General features: G+C 44.9%; 2 protein-coding genes across 9 annotated transcripts in view; one reads left to right on the top strand and one right to left on the bottom strand.

Moving 5' to 3' along the window:
* Positions 1-1,760, bottom strand: part of hnrpkl (heterogeneous nuclear ribonucleoprotein K, like) — a 19,641-nt gene extending 17,881 nt beyond the window's left edge. For 3 of the 8 annotated variants that reach the window (XR_009792222.1, XR_009792223.1, XM_061800538.1), the window contains exons 1-2: positions 467-602; positions 110-380 (exon numbers count right to left, since the gene is read on the bottom strand). Coding sequence is in view for 2 of the 8 variants with exons in the window: in XM_061800538.1 (XP_061656522.1) it covers positions 110-325 (216 nt within the window). In the remaining 6 variants the exon portion in view is untranslated. The other 5 variants (XM_061800542.1, XM_061800541.1, XM_061800540.1 and 2 more) reach the window with 5 other exon arrangements.
* ntrk2b (neurotrophic tyrosine kinase, receptor, type 2b) lies at positions 640-20,429 on the top strand. The gene is made up of 18 exons (XM_061800537.1): positions 640-727; positions 5,408-5,600; positions 6,380-6,454; positions 6,988-7,059; positions 8,207-8,275; positions 8,532-8,683; positions 8,828-8,964; positions 11,465-11,597; positions 13,439-13,744; positions 13,826-13,843; positions 14,967-15,001; positions 15,137-15,236; positions 16,210-16,398; positions 16,856-16,986; positions 17,075-17,247; positions 18,146-18,386; positions 18,909-19,067; positions 20,003-20,429. The coding sequence occupies exons 2-18, from the start codon at positions 5,410-5,412 to the stop codon at positions 20,186-20,188; spliced, it is 2,367 nt and encodes a 788-aa protein (XP_061656521.1). The 5' UTR covers positions 640-727; positions 5,408-5,409; the 3' UTR covers positions 20,189-20,429.

The following is a 20,429-nucleotide window of genomic DNA, read 5'->3' as shown; positions in this document are numbered from 1 at the left end:
ACAAATACGAATATTTAAATAAATGACCCCTGGTTTTACACAAGCGCTCATTCATTAACTATTTTTGGAAAAAAAACAAAGAGGCCGGAGTCGTCTCCATGGAACGTACATGGAAGCGATTGCGGCCGCGCTTAACCTCCGTGAACCTCTGCGACATTTTACCATCATGTTTAATTGCCGAAATCCATCGGTATTTTTTGGTCTTTTCAGCTGGTATTCCATAGAATGATCTCTTTGAATATCTGTCTCGTCTGTCGTGACAACCAAGAGCACAACAGGTCTCGGGTATTGTAAATATTCTCCTCCGGTTCAATGTCTCCCACATTGTCGACCAGCTCTGCTTGACCGGCAATATGGTGCCGTGAAAATTGTGACGTCACCTGCGCGATGAAATGAAATTAACCCCCTAAATCAATAATACTTTTGCTGACATTTTAGTTTGGCGGTGGAATGTTAATATACGTGCCTTAATCAAGCTGGTTACACTCGTCTAACGTATTGTAATATTACATAAACCACCAACACTTGCTTTCACCATGAAAAAAAAGCAGCCCCGCCCCTCGGGAAAACGAGGCTCACTTGTGGAATCAAAACAAGCGCACCCTTAACAATCACGCTTGGATTTAAATAAAAGAGTCACACGGGTCTCAACCAATTACATTTGTGAATGAGTTATTACAACATTGTAAGCGGCTCGGAGTTGCCGTTGATGGGTGTCGACTAGAAGTAAGCTTGCCTTTCGTAGCTGCTAAGTTAACGTGACTTTGCGATGCTAAGATAAGCTAAGCTAAGCTAAGCGCTGGCGAGGCGTGTCCGTCTCGGCGACACAGCGTATACGTCGCGACGGCGCGGGGACCTAAATGTACACATTTTTCTCTCGCTGCTTATTAGAACTGTCTAAAATGATGACTACGACCCCGAAAAAAATTGTTAAAAAGACGTCAATACTTGCGACTAACCGCCGTCCCCCAAGCTATTCTGTTGCCTTGGAATAAATGAAGCCTTTTTTTCCAGTATGGAGGCAAGCTGTCACGGCGGTTAACTTGTTGTGTGTTATTCGGCAGCGCCGCCGGGAGGGGACGAACAGCTTCGGACGTATCGCCGCCGTTATCGGGCTACGCGGTGTAACGTATTAAACTCTCCTTTCAGTGGGAGGATATATTTCTCCCGGACTTTGGACTTAAAGGTGTAAAAGTAAAAATTTGAATTACTGTACATCAACTTTTTGTTTTGTTACCTCCCGTAAAGATCACCGTAATACTATTGTACTGATTTTCTGATACATAATGTGAAGTGTCTTTATGTATTTGCTATTTAATTTTTTTTTAAACAGCGTGAAAAACCGCAGATGAGCAACTTAGGTGTTTCTGCAAACAAATTCACAATTTTTATAATTTTGCATTATAAATGTAGTTCCTTTTGTGGTTTATTCACAGCTCGGTACTACAAAGGAATCATTTGGTAACGATAACCATAGAACAGTCACCATCATAGATAACTGGGGGTAGAAAGTACCTCACTTGGCCACGCCCCTTAAAGGCACACATTCAACATTTGAATATTAAAGTACAAGGAATAAAATGGTTCACGATGGCCAGACTGACCCCGATATGGATAAATAGGCTTTCCGTGATTTCCTACAAAGCGAAATCCAGCAACCTCGTTGCACGGCAGCCTCCATTTTGGACCCAATCAAGCTGGTCTCCTCCCCGAGCTTTGCGTCGCACGTTCGCACACGCAGGCTATTGTCCCATCCCCCCCCCCCCCCCCCACACACACCACCACTACTCTCCTATATTCAGAGGTTACCATAGCGACGGTTTTAATTCGGTTCTTGGTGCGTCTGGGTTGGACGGATGGTACGGTCGGTAGAGAGAGAGAGAGAGAGAGAGAGAGAGAAAAAAAACACCGTGTACATATTTTCATCCGCAACCATAGCGACACATGACATTGTCCGTGATGTTTGTTTTAAAAAAAAAAAAAAAAAAGCAAGTCGCCATGGTGACTATCCTGCGTCGTATGCGCGCATGTGTGTGTGTGTGCGCGCAGCCCCAATCTGGTACAGTATGCTCCCATCTCATCATGGCAGCCAACAGGATTTAATTTCCGATTTGTTTAGGTTTTTTTTTTTTTTGCACCGTTTTTTCTGTCAAGAAAAATGTTAAAAATGATTGGTTTATTGTAATCATTTTTAATGTATTTATATAAATGTATATATTCGACTATTCAATATATTTATAACATTATTATTATTTAGTTATTGTTATTCTATTCACACAGTCATGTATGTATACACACATTTTTTTATAAAACATCTTGTACATTTGTTCTCCATATTTAGATATTTAATAAAATTTTATTACGTACATTTATATTCACTATTAGACATTTAGATTGAGGCGGCACAGTGGATGACCGGTTAGAGCGTTTGCCTCACAGTACTGAGGACCGGGGTTCAAATAATTTATTCATCAATTATTGTATTAATTTATCATTCCATCCATCCATCCATCCACCCAGACATTCCCTCTAGCAGGGCGAGAGGCGGGGTCACAGGGGTACACCCTGAAGTGGTTAGTTAACATTATGACTTGATTTTTCACAAATATCGTCCCGGTCGAGATGCTGCGCTTTTTAAAAGTTAACTTTATGAGTCATTTTTTTTGGTAACATATGTGTTCACTCTATTGTTTAAAGTGTTGCCGCTTCTCAAAGTGCATTAACAGTCACCGACGTAAAATGTTTGTTTTCCGCACAGACGGTTTTTCAAGCACGAGTAAAATGAGGGAGTCGCCGTAAAATAAATAGAACTAAAATCGAGTAAAACGGCTCCCAATTTCCAAGCAGGGGAAGAATAGGAAGCGTTTTGCAGCGCGACACTGCCCCCTGGTGGATCATAAAAGATAACGATAAGAGTATTTTAAGTCAGGTTCTGCACGTTGTAGTCCGGTTTTTGCAAAAAAAATTTGCATGTCTTCCTCCAAGTGCTATTTCTTGTTCTGTTTGAGATGTATTTATGTAGTTATGTCGGTAAAAATTGAATCCTTGAATGTTTCGATGCTTGCTGCTGATGTCTTGGACTAGTAAAGATGAATAATTGTCATTATAATCAAATTGGTAGTTGTAGAAATGTTCATGGGGGCATCTGGTCCCGTGCGTCAACCGCGGACGTCACATCGCGTCTGTGTTGGGGTGTTTATTGGCCGAGCGTGTTCTGTGGAGTAGAATCATTAGTTTGATTATGGCTATGTGTGTTTTCAACACTTTCAGGTGGGTTATACACTTTAAAAAAAAAAAAAAAGAACTTGGGCCGGCATGGTGGCTTAGCTGGTTCAATCCCTGACCCGCCTGTGTGGAGTTTGGATGTTCTCCCCGTGCCTGCGTGGGTTTCCTCTGGGCACTCCGGTTTCCTCCCACATTCCAAAAAATGGACACTCTAAATTGCCCCTAGGTGTGATTGTGAGTGCAGCTGTTTGTCTCCATGTCCTCTGCGACTGGCTGGAGACCAGTTCAGGGAGTACCCCACCTCCTGCCTGTTGACAGCTGGGATTGGCTCCAGCACTCCCGCAACTCTTGTGAGGATAAGCGGCAAAGAAAGTGGATGGATTGTCATGAGCCAGGCTGGACCACAGCCAAAAGGGGCGTGGCCACTGCCCTGACCGGTGACACCTGTCACCACTCACAACTATTTCATATTTGGGACTGTAATTAGATGGTGTATTTAAGTTCATTGTGCCCTCAGTTTGTGAGTTGCATTCACTGACATTAGGAATCTCCACCACTGAAAATAGTGTAGTGTTGACCTATCCTTGTCGCAGTGTTTCTTTGCCACCTCAGTTCGAATAAAACTACACCTAACTCCATGTCCTTGTTTTGGAGTCCTGCATTTGGGTCCAGCCCCGCATCGGAGGTTCGTCAGATGGATGGATGGAACTGAGGCAAGGAAGGAGGCAAGGCAGAAGATGGAAAGCGAGTTTGAGCATGAAAAGAAGAAAGGATGCATGATAAAAAGCTGATCTGAGGGGGGGGGAGAAAGGATGTCAGGACAGCAGGAAGGAAATGAAAGGATAAGGAAGAAGGAAGTCTGAGATGGAAAGGAGGAGGTTACGAAGGAAGGCAAAAAAAAGCGGATGTCGGGATGCATGAATAGAAAACGGGAGAAATGAAGGAATAAAGCAGCACGGTGCATGAATAAAAAAATGAGTGTGAGGTAAGGAAGGATGGAATGTAAGGAAAGAAGAAAAAAGCAGGTCATGCAAAAAAAAAGGGGGGGATAAGGAAGGCAGACACAAGAGGAGGTTTATGCAATGGAAGGAAGGACGTAAGGATGCATGAAAAAAGTGGGTCTGGCGGAAGGAAGGCGAAGGAAAAGGAGGAGGAAAGGAAGGAGGTCGGAAAGAAAATAATTTTAAAGACAGGCTGAAGGGAAGAAAAGAAGGAGACGGGGAAATAGCTGAGGAAGGGAAGGCGAGGAGAAAGGTGGGAAGAAAAAGATGGAACAAAAAAAAGGTCAGGAAGGAGGTGAAAACAACAACAACTGTGGCAAAGGAGAGCAGAAGGAGGGGGGTGAACTTTTACCTTTGATCTGTCAGGAAGGAAGGAGGTCAAGGGAAAAAATAATGCCATCAAGGGGGGGGGGTAAATGCAATAAAATGAACTTAAAAATATGTACTTACTTTTGACTCACCAGTATATAAATATGGTGTGGGTTGGGGGGGTAATCGATGCAGGTAGTCGTCGTCCTCCCTGCATCACCTCACGTGTGTGTGTGGAGGGGGGGGGGGGGCAGCAAAGGAGGGAGCGGAGAGGACGGAAGGAAGGAAGGAAGGAAGGAAGGAAGGGAGGAAGGGATGAAGGAGGGGGTCCGGCCGTCCAGCCTCGCCGCCTATTGATCTGCAAACATCTGGAACACGTCATATTTGTTTTTACAGGGGCAAAACAAATTACCCCAAAAAATAGGAGGCGGTGGTGGGGGGTGTGGGGGGGGCGGAGGCACGCAAGCTCCGGAGGAGTGAAACAGCCTCATCATCTTCATCATCATCATCATCATCATCATCATCTGCCGCCGGAGCACTTGACACCTCCGCGAACGGCGGCGAGCGTGTCGTGCGCGATCGCGGCTCTGCAGACACGCCAAGGCTGCTCCGCGGCACCCCCCCCCCCCGATGGCCCCCTCCTCCACCGCCGGGCCCACGGAGATTTCGTAGAGGACACGGGTTCCGTCCGATTGAGACATTATTTTTTTTTTTTTTTTTTTGCATCGAAGGTGGGGGGGGCGGGCGGGGGGGCGGGTGGGTTGTAAGGGGAAAGAGCGGAGGGGGTGGGAGAGGAAACACAAGAGGTGTGTTGTTTTTCATTTTTAATTTTTTCCCCCCCATTTTTTTTTTTTTTTTTGGTGATAATTTGGCGATGGACTGGCATGGCATGGCCCGGCTCGGATTCCTCCTGCTGGCGCTGCGCGGGCTGCGGGGGCTGAGCGCCGCCTGCCCCGCCGCCTGCACCTGCACCGCGGCGCGGATCGCCTGCGTCGACGGCGCGGCGCCGAGCGTCGAGGATTTCCCGGTGCTCGCGCCGGACGACGCGGAAAACATCACCGACATGTAAGTGCGTGTGCCGGCGTGACGACGGTGATGATGACGATGATGAGATGGTGAAAGGATGAAGGTGATCATGTAACGACGCATTCCCCCAGACCGTCATCGCGCACACACATACACACCACGACACGCAAATCGTGCTGTGTGTGTGTAAAGCTCGAGTACGTTGATTGGGATTTACACAGCATTCCATGAACACACACACACACACACACTATAAAGGCGCGTCAATGTGACCCCCCCCACCCCCAACTACCTATGGGATTGTTGACATGATTACACACATGTACTTTAAGTGTGTAGAAGCCACAGGCATGGCAAATACACACATGATTTGACAGTGGAAATACACAATTTTGTAAAATTATTGGCAAAAATCTTCTCCAAATATGGAATAATATTAGTTGAGATTTGTTTGGGTGGCTTCTCTCATCCCCCCCCCCACCATTGGAAATAAAAATACAATCATGTTCGGGCAGCATTTTACGTCACATTTTTTATAATCTGGCAGCACGTTGGTTTGGCGGTTAGCACAGCTGCCTTGCAGTTCCGACATTCGGGGTTCGAATCTCACGCTTGTGCGCTTCCCTTAAGATTCCTCCCTCGTTCCCAAGTTCGCCGAAGTCAGCAAATATGAGTTTGAATGCTCGTTTGTCTGTCCTGCACCCCCCGACTGGCAACAAGTCCAGGGCGTACCCCGCCTCTCACCCCAAAGTCGGCTAGGCTATGCTCGGGTACACCCGCATGCCGTAACGCTTTGTTCCCGTTTGTTCCCCCGACAGATACATCGCGAATCAAAACAGGTTGTTTGAGCTCAACGAGAACAGTCTGAGGCACTACATAAATCTCCGGAACCTGTAAGTACGGCTTTAAGCGCTTTTTCCGAAAACCGCTTCGGATCTGTGTTGCATGTGTCGACCTGATATTCCGATTCATGACGATTGCGTGACAAAAAATGCTTTCATATGTTGCTTTCCCGTGAATCTATAAAGAAAATACATATATTTGTACTCCAAGCAGTTTCTGAAAACTGCTTCCAATCTGTGTTGCAACTCCTGACAGCTGTGAAGTTATTCAACCCAAGGATGATTGGAGCGCATTGCACAATGTTTATAATTATGAATAAATAACTGTTTGATCATGGCACCTGCGATGTGGTATTCCAAACCAGGACAATATTTGAAGCGCTTGCGTACCTTTTGAATCTTTGAATTAATAGTCGTTGTATAGCACATACTCATAGTCGTTTATTCTTTTTTTCCCCTCTTGAAAAAGTATAATCATAAGGCAGCAATTTACTAAGTACCGTAATGGTAAACGAATGTCTGTTGTTCTTCGTTTGTGTCCGCGTGGCTTGGGTGGTACTAATCAAAGCTCTCATTTCCTACAGAACCGTGACCAGGACCAGACTGACGTCCGTCTCCCCGGGTGCCTTTTACAACAACACAAGACTGCAATACGTGTAAGGATGTGTTAGCACCAGAAGTGATGCTTTTGACAACCTCGTACGTGGAGTCGACCTCAGATTTGGGGGGTGTCACGTTATAACCCATTTATTATCCCAAAACTACTATTTCCTACTATTTCAATTACTTTTACTACTCTTTTTTAAAGTACTCGTCCTACGACTAACAATACTATTTCAACTCGTCATCCGAGTACCACTTCCACCACAACTACTACTATTTTTATCACAACAACCTGCAAAACCATTTGACTACTAGCACATCTGCAAACTAACCTACCGACATACACTAACTACTAGTACTTCTACCACAATTACTTCTATCACTAATATGACCACTTCTGCCATAATTACTTCCAGCCTTCTTACCACTACTTCTACTTCAATGTCTACTAACTACAATACTAGTTATATAACTACTAGTACTTCCACCTCAACTACTGCAGCTTCCATCACTACTACTTCATGTATTACTTCTACTACGCATACCACTACTCACGGGAAAAGTACTTCTACCAGAACTACCAATACTTCAATCACTACTAGTTCTACTACTGTTACTATTTCCACATCCAACAATACAATTTTTTTTTTCATTTTTACAACTTCTACTACCAATTCTACCACCAGTACGACTACTACTATCACTACAACGAGAACTATCCATCCATCCATCCATTTTCTTTGCCGCTTATCCTCACGAGGGTCGCAGGGAGTGCTGGAGCCTATCCCAGCTGTTAGCGGCCAGGAGGCGGGGTACGCCCTGAACTGTTTTCCAGCCAATCGCAGGGCACAGACAACAGCACTCACAATCACACCGAGGGGCAATTTAGAGTGTCCAATTAATGTCGCATGTTTTTGGGATGTGGGAGGCAACCGGAGTCCCCGGAGGAAACCCACGCAGGCACGGGCAGAACCTGCAAACTCCACACAGGCAGGGCAGGGATTGAACCTGGGTCCTCAGAACTGTGAGGCCAACACTTTACCAACTTTACTACTTCTAGCACTACTAGGTCTACGTTCTCCTTCTTCTTGTACTACCATTAAAACATTTGGTTGTTGTCCCCACAAAGACATACCGATAAAAAAAAAAAGATTATTACTAATATGCAGGTTTTTTTTTTTTCTTTCTTTTTTGTTTTAGGAATTTGCGAGACAACAACCTGTCGACGCTGTCATGGAAGACCTTTGCGAACTATAACATCTCTTATCCGTAAGGTCCCCTCTTCTTCTTTGCACCTCATCAAACAACACAAGCTAAAAGTAGAGCGACATCACTTCAACGTCCTTTCTCGACACCAGTGTACTACTTTTCCTGCCATATTTTGGCATCTTAGGACATTTTTTAGGAAAAAAAAAAAACCATCACAAAAAAATTACAATTATTTAGCAAACGCTCTTGTTACAACTCGCAAACCATTGTTTGAGAACCACTGATCTAACTAGCGCGGCGCATATTTTTCTCTCAGGCTCCTGCTGACCGGGAACCCTCTGGACTGCGTCTGCGAGAATCTCTGGATCAAACTGAGGAGCCTGGAAGAACCCGACGGCCAAGATCTGGAATGCAAGGACGAGCGAGGAGCAACAAAAGCCTTCGCCGCGCTCACTCCGCCCGACTGCGGTAACGTGAAACCGCGGTTAAAATAAGCGACGCGGCATAAGCTTCCTGAAAGTCTGGAGAGCGATCGATGGGGGGTTTACAGTTTCCCTCCTGCCCCCTACCCTCTCACTCGGCAATTTAAGACGCTCTCCTTGTGTCCCGCAGTTGTTCCTCAAGTAGAGGTCACCCCGACGTCGGTGACCGAGATGCAGGGCGGCGATGTCGAAGCGTTGTGTAGCGCTTCGGGCTCGCCGCCTCCGGAGATCTCGTGGAACCTGGAGGTGATTTTCTCGCACTATGAGGTGAGTCAATCCAATCGAATAAGCTCACGAGCTCCAATGATGCTTCCCATCCATTTCTGGGGGCTGAAGTTAGGTTTTAGGTTTCATTCTCTAGGGTTTACAGTCCAGTCTTGCGTGGGTCTAATTTTTCAAGATCCGGCTTCGACCCGCCGATATTCAACACCGCATCTACCGCACAAATGAGATCAAGGAACCCACCTGAAACTCACTGAAGCTTTTAGGGGGCATACTTCTTAAAAAGCTTGTGAAAAGGTATTTGACGTAAAACGATGTTGTACGCTGAAGGGCGATTGTTTGGCTCTGGAGATGTGTTGTGAGGCATTTTATTGCCGCGGGTGGTGACGGTGTGCCAACTCGGCTGAGGTTTTGAAAGGTCATCAAATCTGTAGCTGGTGATGGTCGAGTTGGTTTGATGGGGGTGGGGGTGATTCAACTCTGTTCAGGTGTTGAGGGGGTGCATCGCTTAACAGGAAACTTTGGAAAAGGCTATAGTACAACAAAGTCCTCCATCCATCCATTATCTACCGCTTCTCCGGGTCAGGTCGCGGGGGAAGTAGGTTCAGCAGGGATACGCAGACTTCCCTTTCCCCAGCCACTTCTTACAGCTCTTCCGGAGGGATCCCGAGGTGTTCCTAAGATGGCCGAGAGACTTAGTCCCTCCAGCGTGTCCTGAGTCGTCCCCGGGGTCCCTTTCCGGTGGGACGTGCCCAGAACACTTCACCAGGGAGGCGTCCTGGACGCATCCGGATCAGATGCCGCAGCCACCTCATCTGGCTCCTCTCAATGCGGAGGAGCAGCGGCTTCTCGAGCTTCTCACCCAATCTCGAAGGGAGAGCCCGGACACCCTGCGCAGGAAACTCATTTCGGCCGCTTGTATCCGGGATCTTGTTCTTTCAGTCACGACCCACAGCTTGTGCCCAGAGGTGAGGATAGGAACGTAGATGGACTGGTAAATTGAGAGTTTTGCCTTTCGATTTAGCTCCCTCTTTACCACAACGGACCGATACAAAGTCCGCATCACTGCAGACGCTGCACCGATCCGTCTGTCGATCTCCCGCTCCATTCTTCCTTCACTCGTGAACCAGACCCCAAGATACTCCTCCACTTGGGGCAGGATCTCCTCCCCGACCCGGAGAGGGAACGTCACCCTTTTTCCGACAACAAACTCAATATACCTAAATGATAAATATGAGTTATCTAGTTTTTATGGAGCGACGGGGTGCTGGGGAGAGGGTCTGCATTAGAGAGCCGCCAACCTAGTGACATAAATACTCATTATGGCATCAAGCAGCGTATAAATCCACAAGTAAAAATAGTCCAGACTAATGTTCCTTTTTTAAAAATGGGGCCTTTGTTCAAAAAAAGATTTTTTATAACACACACACACACACACACACATCTGACATAAATTTATCTTAGCTACATGCTAATAAAGCTTTGTTTGGATTTTTTTGGGACGAACAGTGATTTGATTAGGTGTGCGAAAGGGTTAGCATTTTAGCTTAGCCAAAGGCACAAAGACAAACTACCACTTGAAGTTAACTGGTACCTTTTTGGCCGAACCCACAAATGCATTAGCCACCAGGCTTATAATATGAGTACACATTGAACCGTATGAATGCGTAGAGCAGGGCTCGAAAACCTTTTTGAGGCTGAGGGCTACTTCGTGAGCACCGATCGTATGAAGGGCTACGTGACCTGTTTGCGGCAAATTTCAGACTCAGTACATTACACGTACAGAAAATATTTTCGTTTTAATTTGTTGTCGTAAATGACATTACAGGTATTTTAAAATTTTAATTCACGTAAGCAAGTCAGATTCCGAATTGAAAGCACAAATAATAGCCACAACTTGTGGCCCATCATATTTTTAAAACATACCTCGCGGGCGCCTTATATGATCCTTGCGGGCTACCATTCGCCCGCGGGCACCACGTTGGTGACCCCTAGTGTAGAGCAAGGATGTCAAACTCATTTTTCCCGTGGGCCACATTGTTTTTCCGGTTTCCCTCAGAGGGCCATTATGACTGTGAAACAAAAATATTTAGTCATTTCATCATATTTACATCATCAATTTATGAACTAGTTTTGGAATCAGAAATCAAGGGTAATGTGTTTTTCAACTATTCACGTTTGGGAACACAAAAATGCTTGTAATATCTCAACTTTATCATTTATATGACAATTTGAAATTTTGGTACAGATTTTACAATGATCATGGAAATTGACACTCTAGATTTGGCTTCATAAAAGCACGTGGCGGCCCAGGTCTGGCCCCCGGACCTCGGGTTTGACACCTGTGGTGTAGAGCAACAACAATACAGCGATTTCATCTTAAAGGGGGAAACTACGAGAGTTAGTATGTTAGCCTAGCAACCGACATTGTATTACGGTTTGAGGAATGAAAATTGGTAGTATATTAGGGCTGGTCATGCGACATTCCGCATATGTGGGTTTATCGGTATAGTTTTGGTAGCACCTTGCAATATTCTGTGTCTAGACTGACCCCACGGAGGCGGCCAACAGGCTGACCTTAACCGACCTCTCTCCCGAGGACAACGGGCAGGTGATCACGTGCACTGCTGAGAACATGGTGGGTCAGACGGAGGCCACCCTGCAGCTCAACATCCACTGTAAGCACACGTTAGCACGCTAGCATATTCCGCTTTCCGAATGTTGCTGTTTCGTTTCCAAGTGAACGCAGCAGAAGCGCCGGTCACTTTGTTTTCATTGCTGCCACCGCTGATCTTATTGACTTGTTGGTGTGATTTCCTGTCCATAACTCTTCCTCCTGTGAAGCTTCGCCGTCCTCTGGTTCCACGTGTCTCCTCTCCCATTGTTTACCGTGAGGATGTTTGTCGCCATGCTCAGTTAATTAAGCCGCCGGTAGCCGGTGCTAATGTTTTGTCTCGATGGACTTTTTTCCACTAATACGTCACGTACTCCCGGGTGGGAATAGCTACAACGGCGTCAGTCGAATGAACAAACGGTTCTGTAATTTCACCAGGGTAGAGCAACGCCTTCCACAACACACGACTGGTGGACTCGTACAAATATTAACATCCACTGGAATTATCTTCCTCATCCAAAGGTTCTGGGGAATGAATCAAGACTCTTTGAGGGATTGAGTTTGGGGGGAGATCGTGGGTATATCGGGAACACAAACACAAAAAGATAGAAGACTTTTAGGTCACTTGCCGGCCCTCGAGTTTTGCCACCCCACCCAGAAGTACGTGATGTTTACAAACATTACGAAAAGTTCAACACTCAACTAAAAAAATGTTCTCATCGTTGCTAGTGCCAGCGTTCGTACTCAGTAGCGATTCAAAACATAGCCACAATCAGCTAACGCTAATGTTTTCCCCCATACTTGCAACGCTAATGTTAGCCCGTGCTGATGTCTTTCACCTTAAAAACCATGCCACGATCAACTAATGCGAATGTTTGTCTCCAATCTTAATCACACCAACAACAAAGTATCTCTTAGCAAAAACGCTTCCATTCCTTACTCAATGACATCACAACTAATATTCGATAATCCTAATATTCCTCCCTATCTTTAACAAACCACAAACAACATAGCCACTGTTAGCAAATGCTAACGTTTGTTGCATACTCATTAAGCCCTCAGGTTAGCAATCGCTAATGTTTGTCGCTATACTTGATAAATCCTAAAAGTGTTGCTAATCTTAGGTAATCCTTTTTCCCCCCCATCGTTTATGTGGGCATACACAATAACCCTCCAAAAAGCAGCTACTGTTAGCTCGTGCTAATAACTACTGCCATACGCAGTAACGCCAAAAACATTATTCCGTTAACAAGTGCCAAAATCCATACCGTATACCTCCTAAAAAAAAACCATACCACTCTAAAATAGTGCTAATCTTTGTCTCAATAATTAATAACCCCTAAAAGTGGTGCTAATCTTAGCCGATATTAATGGTTGTCTCTGTACCCTTGAACAACCAATATGTGCAATCGTTTGCTAATTTATCCAATGATCATCACAGTATCGTTTGTCCATCTGAAATATCTTTGTCGGTATTGTGATACAGTAATTCTGGATAGGAGGTGAGCCCTGCCGTGTTGAGAATAATATTTTTAAAAAATGATAACAACTGCTTGTAGATATACCAAAAAAGCTAAGGATCGACTCCGCAGAAAAAAAGCACAACGTTAAATCTATGAACAGCGAACTGAAAATAAGCAGTTTTACTGTATCTCCAAGCATTTGCTAGTATGTCTACACATTATTACTATTGTGATTATATCATGCCAGCCACACTGAGAAACGCCCCTAAAGGTGGCGCTACGTCAGCCGTATTGTTTGTCTCCATACTTGACACCCCTGAAACAACATGTCCTCTCTCAGTCTTTCAATGTTGTTTTTCCCTCCGGACCGCTCCTCCCTCCCCCGGTCGTTGATTTGCCAACCACCCCCCCACGTCCCTCGTGCGACCGCTCGTCCCGTCAGTCGCCCCCACCATCCAGCAGCTGTTGGAACCGGAGCAGGGCCACCACTGGTGCATCCCCTTCAGCATGACGGGCAACCCCAAGCCGGAGCTGCAGTGGTACTTTGAGAACGTGACGCTGGAGGAGCAGGACTACATCCGAACCATGATCCACCAGTCCACCAAGAGCGAGTACCACGGCTGCTTGCAGCTGGTCAACCCCACGCACATCCACAACGGCGTCTACCGCCTGGTGGCCAAGAACCGATACGGCCGCGACGAGAAGATGGTGGCGGCGCAGTTCATCGACCCGCCCTACAACCACACGGGTGCGCCCACCGTTTCCTCTTTTTTTCTCTCCTGTGCCACTCACTCCATTCCTAACAACAACTTTGTCATTCCTCCTGTAGAAGATCCTTACTACTACTGTAAGTGACCGCGCCAGCTGCATATTCGTAGTACTGTCCGAGCGTTTTCGATTAACAATGATGTATTCTCCGCATCTTCATCTGTCCAGACCCTACCGGTAAGAATTGTTTTTATTTTTATTTTTTGCTTAAAAGGGTGGTTCTCGAACTTTTTATACTAAGTAGCACCTAATAGAAGTGCCACTATATGGACTATCTTATTACCGTAATTCTCAACCTACAGAGCGCACCTGGTTGTAAGCCTCACCCAGTACATTTGTAAAGGAAATACCATTTGGTACATACATACACTGCAGCTATGTAAAAGCCGCGAGTGCCCAGATTGAAGACGACATTGACACACGAGATATTTACAAAGAAAGACAGTACACAGATAGGCTAACGCTAGCACCATGCTAATGCTAGCACCACGCTAACAGGGCCAGTTAAAAAAAAAACATACAGGTAAAAAATCACTGAGACACGGCAGTAACACGCTAGTGCAGCGCTAACAGGGTCGCACCGGTAAAAGTTACTTCCTCGGCACATGTATTCCACCGGTCTCACTCTTACCTTTTCCGCTCGAGTTCCCCCTTGTGGCCGTTAGAAAAAAAATGCACAAATTAGCCACATCACCTCATAAGCTTCAGGGTTGAAAGGGTGTGAAAAAAAGTTGCATCTTATAGGCCAGAAATTACGGTAATAACTAAAATACAAACTATATTTTACATATTTACTGTAAGTAAATAGTAAATGGATTTTTAGTTTTTGTTTTTTATTGACCGCTTTTTCCTTTATTTTTGTTATTATTTCCAATTTTTCATACATCTTACTAAACATGCAAAACATTCAGATTTTTTTTTTACATTTCCTTTTTATTTTTTCCTTTTTTGAATTTATTTGAAGCATTTTTTTCAATAAATAAATGAATCGCGCTTAGGTTTGAACCTAATGAGTCATTTCACCAAAATTCTCAATTAATTAGCTTCAATATAATTTTGTAGATTTAAACAACAGATTGAGTCATATTGACAAAAAAAAAAAAAAGCACTGCCATAACAAAGTCGACATTTGCACACCCATGAAAAATATGTCATATTATGTGACTTTTCATGACTCACCATGGAATTCTGTCCACTCCCAGACTCGCCACTTCCGCCAATGGATGACAGCATTGCTGTAAGTGAGGAAAAAAGCCTTATCAAATATTATAAAATGACAATAATTTCCCCCTGTAGCCCATTAGAGTTCTGTCAAAAGGCCGTTGAATGTTGTTGTTTGTACTGTATGTTTTTTTTTTTTGTGTGTGTGCAGGTTTACGTGGTGGTGGGAATCGCTGGCGTGGCTCTGATGGGTTGCGTTCTAATGGTCATCATTCTTAAATATGGAAGGAACTCCAAGTTTGGGATTAAAGGTGAGCTCGTCTTCCCAGATTACCATCGACGTCGCGTACTTAGTTCACTTGATGTAAACCCTGCCGTTCTTCATAGTTGGGCGTTGAGTTGTTTTCTTTATTTTTCCCAAGCTTCTACGCTTTGGCCAAAGTCTTGTGGCGCCACCCAAGACAGGCTCATCATCTTAAAAAAGATTTTAAAAAAATGAACAGATCATTATTTTGGTGTTCAAAACTCACTATTGTTATATGATTTTAGATTGGTAATGCAGTTGTGTGAAATAGTTTTTAAAAAGATTTTCAAATCATATTTTTTTCATTTTCATTTGTTTTCTTGATCACTTTTGAAGCTATATGTTATGGGTGACGATTTCAATTGAATGATTTTTAATATTTAAAATATAATTCAAGTTACATTGTTTTCCAAATTATTTTTAGTATCCATACATCCAAATTATTCTTTTGTGTGTTTGTGATGATTTTGTTGGAATAGATGTGAGATTGACCTAAACTATTTTAGACATGTTAAATGTTAACATTATTTGGAGATCCATTCCTCTTGTGTTTTTTTTAATTTATGTGATAATTTTTTTTTAATCAAATCCTGTCTTTTGAATTATTTACTTAATTCATTTGTGGATGCGGGCATGCAAGGCGAGTACATACATACGTATTTCTATGAAATACATGAAAAGTGATTTCCACACCTTTTCAGGAAGGTAAAATAATATTTGTCGTTATTGATCACTACTTTTTAAACTTAGTTTTTGGGACGCTGCTTACGATATAATATTTAAATAATATTATATTTACAATGACTGTTCTAAAGAAAAATGTCAATCTGCTAATGGATTGGTGCATAGAAAGCGTTGCTGTAATGGGACTACGGACAGTATTGAACGGATATTGGTTTTCTACAGTGTGTAGTTAGTAACAATGTAATTACAGTGTAGTAAACATTTCATCCAGTTCTCTGTTATCCTCGTATCGCCAGGCTCATCGTCAGTCATCAGCAACGACGACGACTCGGCCAGCCCCATCCACCACGTCTCCAACGGCAACAACACGCCGTCGTCCTCCGAGATGGCGCCCGACGCCGTCATCATCGGGATGACCAAGATCCCCGTCATCGAGAACCCGCAGTACTTCGGAAACACGGGCAGCATCTTGAAACCGGACACGTGTGAGTTACTGCGCGATCCGGTCATCCGCTAATTTTTCAGATGGGGGGGGGGATTAACCCACCAGATTCAGGAGTCATAACCAACTGTAAAATACAGTCGGAGAGTTGACCTCACTGTTAATACAAAACAAGACAAAATTTTTAGTTAGCCACTGTAACATTATACACAGTTTTAACATTAACATTGCACTTAAATGTAGGAAAAGTAAAATAACGATTCAGTTAAAATATATTGCACATACAGTATTAGTTCAACAAAATTGTACTTGAATGGTTCAAAATGTTTGAACATTAAATGCTAATGAATTGATATGAAGTTAAATCCAACTGAAAAGTACATGAGGAGTGATTCTGAAACTCATCATCAACCAAATGTATATATTAATGAGGATAAGCGGTTTGGAAAATTTATTTGAAAACTATGACTTGTGATGTTTGTTCCGTGGCCCGCCCGCAGTCGTGCAGCATATCAAGAGGCACAACATCGTGCTGAAGCGCGAGCTGGGCGAGGGCGCCTTCGGCAAGGTCTTCCTGGCCGAGTGCTACAACCTGACACCCGACCACGACAAGATCCACGTGGCCATCAAGGTGCGTACGTGAGGCGCCTCGGCGTTATCGATAACCGGCGTGGTCTTTGACGCCTTCCCGCTGGCGCGTGCGTGTGTGCCGACGGCAGACCCTGAAGGAGGCCAGCGAGAGCGGGCGTGCCGACTTCTACCGGGAGGCGGAGCTTCTCACCAACCTGCAGCACGAGCACATCGTCACCTTCTACGGCGTGTGCGTGGACAGCGACCCCCTCATCATGGTCTTTGAGTACATGAAGCACGGAGACCTCAACAAATTCCTCAGGTAAGAGAGCATTATTGCTATGAATTATTACTGTGTGGAGAAAAAAAAAAAAAATCCCTTTTCCCACAATTCCACATTTATTGCGACTTATTGTGTAGAACACGCAAACTCCACACAGGCGGGGCCGGGATTGAACGCGGGACCTCAGAACTGTGAGGCCAACGCTTTACCAGTGCCGCCTGCCCAATTCCAAAATTCCATATTTTTTCAGAAGAAACCAAACAATCATACCTTAAATTCACCTCAAATTGACCAATTCAACATTTTTATTTCCCCTTTTCTGTATTTATTTTATCTTTGCTTTTTGTCCTTATTTCAATTCAACAACCCTGTACTGTTTTCGGCATTTCCATATTTTTGTAGTAGTAGTATTTCAGCTGTTCAATATTTTCTCTTTTCCTTTTAAAATATGAGTTTTTGTCGCTGTAAATGCCGTATTTTCCGCACTATAAGGCGTACCTAAGAGCCTTTCATTTTCTCAAAAGCTGACAGTGCGGCTTATAATCAGGTGCGCCTTATACATGGGTCAATATTGAGCCTTTAGTGCAGCGCCATCTAATGGATGCATAACGTAACCCCAGCCTCTACTGTAGCGTCTATTCTATGCACTTTATAATCCGGTGCGCCTTATATATGAAAAACAGTTTTAAAATAGGCCAGTCATTGAAGGTGCGCCTTATAGTGCGGAAACTACGGTACATAAATGTCGTATTCCAGTTCTCCGTGAACTGTTTCAAGTATGCCAAATTTTATTTTAATCGTTGATGACTTTCTCTTGTTCGTTCAGGTGTTGTCTTTTAAAAATGAAATATCCAGTTGTTCTTGCACTTTTAGGCATATTATTAACATATTACACATTTTTGTCAATGGCTTCACTTACCACTCACGCTGGCTGCAGGTCCCACGGCCCGGACGCGGTGCTGATGGCGGACGGGCAGCACAGCATCCTGGTGGAGCTGACCCAGTCGCAGATGCTGCACATCGCGCAGCAGATCGCGGCCGGGATGGTCTACCTGGCGTCGCAGCACTTTGTGCACAGGGACTTGGCCACCAGGAACTGCCTGGTGGGCGAGAACCTGCTGGTCAAGATCGGGGACTTTGGCATGTCCAGAGACGTCTACAGCACCGACTACTACAGAGTCAGTACATTGATATTCTCGCCGCACGTTTTAATTTTGATGCCATTTAAATGCAAATGACGCCATCTGCATACGTGGACCAGTTTCCATGGTAATGAAGGCCAAGAGTGCAAAAATTGAGCAGATTCTTATTTTTTTTAGGGGATATTATAAAGACTTATTCATAGGGAGTTAAAGTAGGTGGTGATTATCCCCCTGTGACTGTAAAGCCATGAAGGAATTCAACTTATTTTAGAACAGCTTCTACTATATAGGACAGTCTTCCCCAACCTTTATTGAGTCAAAGCCTAGATTTTATATTAGAAACATCTGACAGCACACCACCAGCACCCACCCTCATAGTACAAAACAAGTATACAAACCAATTTACAGATTTTTCTTGGAGGGGGGGAACACTACTTTCTGTTTCCGGCCCACCACTGCAGTTTACAGACATAAATCAATCGTGAGTGAAACCATGAAAATAACAGAAACAGTTTCAAGATCTTTTCTTACTTGGGTGTTGTCGCGGCCTCGGCGCAGGTGGGGGGCCACACGATGCTGCCCATCCGCTGGATGCCCCCGGAGAGCATCATGTACCGACGCTTCACCACTGAGAGCGACGTGTGGAGCCTGGGCGTGGTCCTCTGGGAGATCTTCACCTACGGCAAGCAGCCCTGGTACCAGCTCTCCAACAACGAGGTCAGTCCCGTCCCGTCCTCCGAACCTGCCTGGGAAGTTAGAAAACGCACGGTCCCGATTTGTTCGAGACGAATTATCTCCTTCTCCCTTGTGAATCACAATGTATAGTGCTGCCTTGAGATAGGAACGAGCTGACTTACAACTTTTCCAAGATGTGAGCCATCATTTGGCGGATTTTTTGCTTTAAATTGTGAGAGCAAACTTGAGACAAAAGTGCTGCGTGAGAAAATATTCCAATGCGTGCCATCCGTTTTGTACATCGCCTATCCTCACGAGTGTCACAGTTATGCTAGAGCCTATCCCAGCTAACTGCAAGCAAGAGGCAGGGAACACTCTTAACAGGTCGTCAGCCAATCGCAGAGGAAAACTACGTCTCCAGCTATTGAAAAGTGCAAACTCTTCCCAGTTTTTTGAAAAAAAAAAAAAAAAAAAAAAAAAAAAAAAAAAATCAAAACAGAAGAGTGCAGTGGTCTTTAATCATCTTTTGCAAAGACGAAGTAAAAACAAACAAAGAAATAAATTATTTTTGGGCGGCACGGTGGGCTCGGCTGGTAAAGCGTTGGCCTCACAGTTCGGAGGTCCCGGGTTCGATCCCGGCCCCGCCCGTGTGGAGTTTGCATGTTCTCCCCGTACCGGGCACTCCGGTTTCCTCCGGGATTGTGATTGTGAGCGCGGCTGCTTGTCTCGATGTGGCCTGCGATTGGCTGGCAACCAGTTCAGGGTGTCCCCCGCCTCTTCCCCGTTGACAGCTGAGATAGGCCCCATAGACCCTCGTGAGGATAAGCGGCTAAGAAAATGGATGGACGGACGTTAGCTTTCCAGCTCACTCCAGATTCCCAAACCGAATGAAACATAGTCGAAAACGATCTGCTTTGTGACCTTTTTTTCGCCAACTTTTGGTCAGTGCAACTCCGTCTTGTTGACGTTGACGGCAGGTCATCGAGTGCATCACGCAGGGCCGCGTGCTCCAGCGGCCGCGCACCTGCCCCAAGGAGGTTTACGACCTGATGCTGGGCTGCTGGCAGAGGGAGCCCTACATGAGGCTCAACATCAAGGAGATCCACGCCATGCTCCAGAGCCTCGCCAAGGCCTCCCCCGTCTACCTGGACATACTGGGCTGAGGCCATTGCGACTACGCCCTGCTGTACAGTACGCGCGTGTGTGTGTGTGTGTGTCGGAGGGAGGGCGTCTGGCCGTGTAAAGTTCCTAGCGTTAAAAGAGGTGCTGATAATCCTCTCCGTGTAAATGTCCCCTGTAAATGTTAACCGTCGTCAATGCGTTGAGAAGAAGCCTTAAATGCGGGACTCATTTCTGCTTTACGTATCCACTCGCCGTGCGTACAGTAGCAGGCAGGTTTCGGCA

The sequence above is a fragment of the Syngnathoides biaculeatus genome, chromosome 17 (genome assembly GCF_019802595.1).
Source record: "Syngnathoides biaculeatus isolate LvHL_M chromosome 17, ASM1980259v1, whole genome shotgun sequence".
In the NCBI taxonomy this organism is placed as follows: Eukaryota; Metazoa; Chordata; class Actinopteri; order Syngnathiformes; family Syngnathidae; genus Syngnathoides; species Syngnathoides biaculeatus.
The sequence above is the reverse complement of the archived record's forward strand: the minus strand, read 5'-3'. Positions and strand labels throughout refer to the sequence as shown.